The 7,478-nt window shown below is 53.3% G+C and overlaps 1 protein-coding gene across 1 annotated transcript in view; it reads left to right on the top strand.

Moving 5' to 3' along the window:
- Positions 1-7,454, top strand: part of LOC118452232 (ras-related protein Rab-44-like) — a gene marked incomplete at its 5' end in the record, with an annotated part of 11,905 nt that extends 4,451 nt beyond the window's left edge. The window contains 6 exons of the mRNA XM_035893800.1: positions 2,814-3,396; positions 3,891-3,972; positions 4,319-4,433; positions 5,205-5,306; positions 6,152-6,228; positions 6,679-7,454. Coding sequence (XP_035749693.1) covers positions 2,814-3,396; positions 3,891-3,972; positions 4,319-4,433; positions 5,205-5,306; positions 6,152-6,228; positions 6,679-6,766 — 1,047 coding nt within the window. The remainder of the gene's footprint in view (positions 1-2,813; positions 3,397-3,890; positions 3,973-4,318; positions 4,434-5,204; positions 5,307-6,151; positions 6,229-6,678) is intronic.
- Positions 7,455-7,478: the final 24 nt, after the last annotated feature.

The following is a 7,478-nucleotide window of genomic DNA, read 5'->3' on the forward strand; positions in this document are numbered from 1 at the left end:
ACAGGGAGAGGGAGCTGGTGTAGGACTATGGGAGGAGGCTGGAAGCCTGGGTAGGGAGAAGGACCAGAGCACAGATGCAAGCTTGCAGCCCCATGCAGAGGTGGACAGACCCAAACTGACCCCAGGAGGGAGCACAGAGGGGGATCTGGAGCCCCTGAGTGAGGTCAGCTCCCTGGGGACCGAGCAGGGATTGAGCCTGGCTCCAGATGATCAAGCCCTGGATCAGGTTGATAACCCAGAGTTGGTGGACATGCAGCTGCCTGGGGGTGGCAGCCCAGAAACCCTCCTGGGAAGGGGGGAATGTTCAGCTGAACATCTCACGGAGGAAGCTGAGGATGGAGAGCACGGGCTGGCACTGGAGCCTGGGCTTCACCCCCATGGAGTGGCCATTGAGCAGGGAGAGGGGGCTGGTGCAGGCATGTGGCCAAGGGAGGAGGCTGGAAGCCTGGGTAGGGAGAAGGACCAGAGCACAGATGCAAGCTTGCAGCCCCATGCAGAGGTGGACAGACCCAAACTGACCCCAGGAGGGAGCACAGAGGGGGATCCGGAGCCCCTGAGTGAGGTCAGCTCCCTGGGGACCGAGCAGGGATTGAGCCTGGCTCCAGATGATCAAGCCCTCTATCAGGTCGATAACGCAGAGTTGGTGGACATGGAGGCAGAGGAGTCCTGGGTGCACATGCAGCTGCCTGGGGGTGGCAGCCCAGAAACCCTCCTGGGAAGGGGGGAATGTTCAGCTGAACATCTCACGGAGGAAGCTGAGGATGGAGAGCACGGGCTGGCACTGGAGCCTGGGCTTCACCCCCATGGAGTGGCCATTGAGCAGGGAGAGGGGGCTGGTGCAGGCATGTGGCCATGGGAGGAGGCTGGAAGCCTGGGTAGGGAGAAGGACCAGAGCACAGATGCAAGCTTGCAGCCCCTTGCAGAGGTGGACAGACCCAAACTGACCCCAGGAGGGAGCACAGAGGGGGATCTGGAGCCCCTGAGTGAGGTCAGCTCCCAGGGGACTGAACAGGGAGGGAGCCTGGCTCCAGGTTTGCAGCCCCTGGATCAGGTCAATAATGCAGAGTTGGTGGACATGGAGGCAGATGAGTCCTGGGCAGATATGCAGCTGCACAGAGGTGGCAGCCCAGAAACCCTCCTGGGAAGGGGGGAATGTTCAGCCAAACATCTCAGGGAGGAAGCTGAGGATGGGGCACAAGGGCCAGGTGAGCACGGGCTGGAACTGGAGTCTGGGCTTCTCCCCCATGGAGTGGCCATTGTGCAGGGAGAGGGGGCTGGTGCAGGTGTAGGACTATGGGAGGAGGCTGGAAGCCTGGGTAGGGAGAAGGACCAGAGCACCGATGCAAGCTTGGAGCCCCTTGCAGAGGTGGACAGACCCAAACTGATCCCAGGAGGGAGTGTGGAGGGGGATCTGGAGCCCCTGAGTGAGGTCAACTCCCTGGAGAGAGAGCAGGGAGGGAGCCTGGCTCCAGATGATCAAGCCCTCTATCCCTATGGGAGGAGGCTGGAAGCCTGGGTAGGGAGAAGGACCAGAGCACAGATGCAAGCTTGCAGCCCCATGCAGAGGTGGACAGACCCAAACTGACCCCAGGAGGGAGCACAGAGGGGGATCTGGAGCCCCTGAGTGAGGTCAGCTCCCTGGGGACCGAGCAGGGATTGAGCCTGGCTCCAGATGATCAAGCCCTGGATCGGGTTGATAACCCAGAGTTGGTGGACATGCAGCTGCCTGGGGGTGGCAGCCCAGAAACCCTCATGGGAAGGGGCGAATGTTCAGCCACACATCGTGGGGATGAGGCTGAGGATGAGGCACAAGGGCCGGGTGAGCATGGACTGGCACTGGAGCCTGGGCTTCTCCCCCATGGAGTGGCCAACCAGGAGGGAGCACAGAGGGGGATCTGGAGCCCCTGAGTGAGGTCAGCTCCCTGGGGACCGAGCAGGGATTGAGCCTGGCTCCAGATGATCAAGCCCTGGATCGGGTTGATAACCCAGAGTTGGTGGACATGCAGCTGCCTGGGGGTGGCAGCCCAGAAACCCTCATGGGAAGGGGCGAATGTTCAGCCACACATCGTGGGGATGAGGCTGAGGATGAGGCACAAGGGCCGGGTGAGCACGGGCTGGCACTGGAGCCTGGGCTTCACCCCCATGGAGTGGCCATTGTGCAGGGAGAGGGGCCTGGTGCAGGTGTAGGACTATGGGAGGAGGCTGGACGCCTGGGTAGGGAGAAGGACCAGAGCACCGATGCAAGCTTGGAGCCCCTTGCAGAGGTGGACAGACCCAAACTGACCCCAGGAGGGAGCGCAGAGGCAGATCCAGCATCCCTGGGTGCAGCTGGGGTGCAGAAAGGGGAGCCCAGCCAGACTCCTGGGTTGGAGGCAGGTCTGTGTGCAGCTCACCCCACAGACGTGTGGCAGGCGGCTGCTGATGCCCATGTGTCCCCTCTGGTTGAGGCCGCTTTACATCCCGAGCATGCCGCTGCTGCCAAGGATCCTGGTCTGGAAGCAATGGTGGGAGCACTCACTGGTCCAGATGGGCAGATCCTGGAGGACACCCAGACACTGGAAATATGGCAGGGAGAGAGGGCCGATTCAGAGGAGAGGCCTTTGGATGGAGCTCAAGGTCTGGAAGTGGTACAGGGAGAGCGGCTGGAGGCAGGGGCGAGGATTTTAGTTGAAACTCAGAGTCTAGGGATAAAGCAGGGCCATGATGATGGTGCGTCTGTGCTGGGTCTCCCGGTCTCTGAGGTGACATTACAAATCAGCACACTAAAGCTGGAAACGATGATGCAGGAGGATGTTCTCATTCCAGATGTGCAGCGGCTAGGTGCTTCGGGACAGGCAGCCCAAAGCCAGCTTCAGGAGCAGGTCTCAGCACAGGCAGATCAGGTGAGGCTTAACGCTGCTTCCCAGCAGCTGGAGGAGAAGCCACCGCACATGATGGAAACGGAGCAGGTAGCTGCCGGACCTGCCACGCCTCCAAAACAAGAGGTGCCACCAGCGTCAACCCTTTACACACGGATCCAACCAGAGGAAGATGCTGGGAATGATCAGTCAGGGATGGTCCTTGGATACAGCTTACTGGGGGATGCAGCCAGCCGATGTCTGCAGCCTCAAAGGCAGCTCTTGGGAGAACAGAGTGAACACCTCGATGTTGATCAACAGAAGAAGCAGCAAGAGGTTGGGCAGAAAACAAGCCAGGAAGGCAAGTCCAGCCCTGGAGAGCCAGAGGCCATGACTGCAGATGGGGCAGGAGCTGCCCCAAGGGGTTCTCCTGAAGCCTCCGTGGACCCAGACCACCTCTACAACGTGCTGTTTGTCGGGGACTCCCACGTGGGCAAAACATCATTCCTGTACCGGTTGCACGCCGACACCTTCAATCCGCACCTCACCGCCACAGTAGGTAGGTCTCCTCCAGCTCTTCTCCAGCACGGCTCTGCTCAGGTGTGGGTGACCTTCACAATTCCCCTTCCTCCACCCCACAAGCTGTTGGTGCTTGTTACATGCATGTTAGAGCTCACACCAAGCGTGCTATGCAACCTGTCACCAAGGACCAAATAGGGCCACCAACTTCACATGCCTGGATGCTCACGAGCAGGTAATGCTGGTCCTCATCTCCATCTCTAGGGCACCAATACCAATGGCCCTAGTGCTTTTCTCTCTGCTTTGCCTTTCAGCTCTGTTTTCCTCTCTCAACCAACCTGGTTTTATTCATCATGAAATTAGAGACCTTCCCAAAATCCAGCCATTAATGACCTAAAAGCTGGAGGTTCACTTGGGACCAGCCCCCTCAAGCTGCAGCCTCAGACCAGAGCTGTACCATGTGCCTTCTCCATCCATCCTCTGTTGCGGGGATGAGCTCTATGGTATCAGAATGTCCCTTTTTGTGTCTCCTAGGACTGGATTATCAGGTCAAAAACCTCATTGTGGACAACAAGCGTTTCGCTCTCCGCCTGTGGGACTCCGCTGGTCAAGAAAGGTAAGGCGCTGTGCTGTCTCCTTAAGGAGAGCGACCTGTGGTTTCCTTTTTTTTTTTTCTGGTAATTTAGTGGAAATGAATGTTCTTGGCTTTGCTAAGCAAAGGAGGGGTTGTTTAAGAAGGGACTCTGTACAGTACACGATCTGATAAAGAATAATTAAGGAAGTAATTAAGATAAAAATAAGCACTCAGGTTGTTTGTATGGCCTCTGTGATCAGGATAGGAGCAAAAGCTGGGTTCTGCCTTTTTTGTAGCCATGCATTTCCAGCTTTCCCACTCAGATTTCAGCTTGCTCCTAGGCAAAACCTCCTTTGACCTTATCGGTGACCATTTAAAATGTACGCAGGTACCACAGCATCACCAAGCAGTTTTTCCGGAAGGCAGACGGGGTCGTGCTGATGTACGATATCACGTCCGAGTATTCCTTCTCGGACGTGCGGTACTGGCTGAGCTGCATCCAGGTGGGTGAAGTAGGAAAACCTTGTTCTGTTCCCAAGGTCTGGGAACTGGCGGTGACTCAGAGATCAGCATTTCCCCACCTGACCTCTGCCACCGGTTAGGGATGGACACCTGGGGGTGACCAAGCCCTTTGTAAAGGACATTCTGCTTTGCTTTGGTTAGAAAACAGTTTTTTCTTGGAGGATTTAAATTCCAATACTGACAATTTCCACATTTTTGCAGTGTTTCCTGGGGTAATTTGTTGATAGCATCGTTATGATAATGATTAACTTCTTTAAAATTAAAAAACGGTGCAGAGGAATGGAAAATGTTGAAAGCTATTTTGATAGCACTTTTAGATCAAGAACAGTCCCCTTGGAGTCCTGGGAAATGGGAGGTAATGCGTGTCCTATTAAAAACTTCTCGTCAGTGATTTCCAGTCAAGTACAAAGTCAGTGTTTAAAAACTCTGGAACAAAATAGGACGTGGCCTTGCTCGGCACCTGTAAATCTTGGTCGGAGCATCTTCTGGAGGGTTCTTGAAGCTGAACACAAAGTGAATTTGCTACAAGGGTAACTTGTCCGGTGCTCTGCCCCGTTAATGGACCAGGACAGATGGTTTAAGGGGGGAAAAAAAAATCCCTTTCTCAAACGCTGTTAAACTCATTTAAGAATCTAAGGTTTTGTTATCAGCCTGAATCCGTGGGCATCCTTCACGGTGCTCCAGGATGTGTCTAGCTGTGACTCAAGGCAGATTCAGATGCACTCCTGATCCTCCCCTCTTTAATTGCCCAGGAAGGAGCAGAAGACGGAGTCGCTATTCTGCTTCTCGGGAACAAAACCGACTGTGCTGCAGGGAGACAGGTCCCTACGACGGAGGGGGAACGCTTGGCCAAGGTAGGTGCTCGGCCCTGCTAACGCCCGCTGTCCACCCAAGTTAGGCAAGGACAGCTGAGGATGGATGCCACTGGCCTGAGGACTGGAGAAAGTTGAAAGCCCCTCGCTTACCTTTTGTGTGTCGGTGGCGTGGCAAAATGATCTCTGAACCCATCTTTCACCCTTCCCTGCCTTGCTTTCCCTTTGCTGTTTTAGTTTTGACTCAGCACCGTCCCAGTAAAACAGTTTGTGGAACTGGATCTATAGATTAAAATGTTTTCAGCTCTGCTCGTCTTTTCTGTGAAGCCTCACGTCTCTTTTCCCAGCAAAATATAAACAATAAAACCAAGCCCTATCCTGATTTAAAGATACTGAAATGCTTGAAGTACAATTAATCTCCTCAAATGTAGGTGGCTAATAAATACTAGGCGAGAAGAATCTCATCTTTACCAACTTAACTTCAAAGTTTATGGGATTTGGACCAGTATCCATTGACCAGTTTTACAAATGGACACAGCAGGACAAGGGGTTAAATGCTTTTTAAATTTTTTTTTTTTTTCCCTACCAGTCACTGGCAGGCACAAAAGACCTGGGAACACCTGGTTATGGCTCTGTATTTGCTCCACTAACTAGAGGGCATTGCAAGTTCTGTCCGTGGTGTCAGCCTTTTCCTTGATACTAAATGTTGGTGTCGTAGCTCCCAGAAAAGCTGGATTTCACCTTCACGTTCCAGTAAATAAGTTGTTATTTGCTTCTTTGAGTCCTCCTGTTTCCTCTTGACTGTGACTGTCCCTTGGCTATTTATTCCTGTATTAAGCTATGCCAGTGCAAGAATCTTACATCTCTCTTTGGGCTGTGTCTTCCAGGAGCATAAGCTCATGTTTTACGAATGCAGCGCTGCCTCGGGCCACAACGTCTCCGAGTCCATGGTCAGCTTAATCAGGTGAGGCATGTGCTTGGATTTTGCCAGCTGCCCTGAATTTAATGGGCTCCCTTCCTGCTTTTTGATCTCCAAATGCTGGTGTGTTGTTGTCACCGGAGACTCCATGGGCCCGAATGTCAGGGAAAACTCGGCACAGCATGTGCACAGCCGGGTTGAGCAGGAGGGAAGTGCTGTAAGATGTCTCCTGAATATCTAGCATTGCAAGAAGATTACTAAAACCCTTCTCAGGATGCTGCTGATTTTTCCCTGGGTTGATGGAAATCAGTTCTGTCCGCGATTTGATTTAGTTTGGTGTTTTTAGCAGAGCCCGTGGTTCTCAAATCACGCCAAGCTGAAAGGCTCCTAACTCAGCCGTGCTGAGCCTCCTCTACTAATGCTCTTCAAGACAAATTGCACAGCAATACAAAATGTGGGGGAAACACCCAGCTAATTTGCTTCCTTTTCTCCCAGGTTGCTCAAAGTTCGTGAAGGTGAATTGAAAACTAAGGCACAAGAGGTGCCAAAGCCACCTCAGAAGAAAAAGGGCTGCTGCTGGTGATGGACAGACCCCTCTGTCGTGATCCGAAACTGCAGCGACAGCCAGAAAAGCATAAAAATAGCCCTCAGGCACCACCTCTGCTCCCTGCGTGTCTGCCTTGCCTGATCTCCCTCGGATGCTGAGAGCAAAAGCCGCTGCGGAGGAGCCGGCTGTCACCCGTCCCCTTCCCCGCTCATCTCCTGCCATTAGCCCAGAGCACACGAGCCCTCCAAAATACTTGTGGGGAAACTTTACCGCTTTCTTTTGGAGACAAAGGCTAAGGAAAGAGGCAGAAAAAGAATCCAGTTGGATCCGAGATGCTGGAATGATACTGGAAGCAGCAGGGAGCAAAATAGAGTCTTGGGATAAAAGAAAGGAATACCAGGAGTCACCCAAAGGCCAGTGTAAAAAAGAAGGGGTTCAGGGCTGTTGGTGCTGCTGCACAGCGGTGACTTTTGCTCCGGCTTTGCACTCTGATTGGATTTGATCTGGAACAGAGAAATATGCAGTATATCCTGAATGCACTTTGTAAGTCTCTCCAGTCGTGCCAGTGAGCAGTAATGGGGTCTTGACAGGAAACTACCAAAAACTTTGCTCATAATAAATTCCAAAGGCCCCAAGAGCACATCCAGGGTAATAGAAAAATTATAGAATCATAGAATGTTTTGGGTTGGAAGGGACCTGTAGAGGTCACCCAGTCCAACCCCCCTGCAGGAGCAGGGACACCTTGAAC

Source organism: Egretta garzetta, unplaced genomic scaffold (assembly GCF_000687185.1).
Source record: "Egretta garzetta isolate BGI_Z169 unplaced genomic scaffold, ASM68718v1 scaffold105, whole genome shotgun sequence".
NCBI lineage: Eukaryota > Metazoa > Chordata > Aves > Pelecaniformes > Ardeidae > Egretta > Egretta garzetta.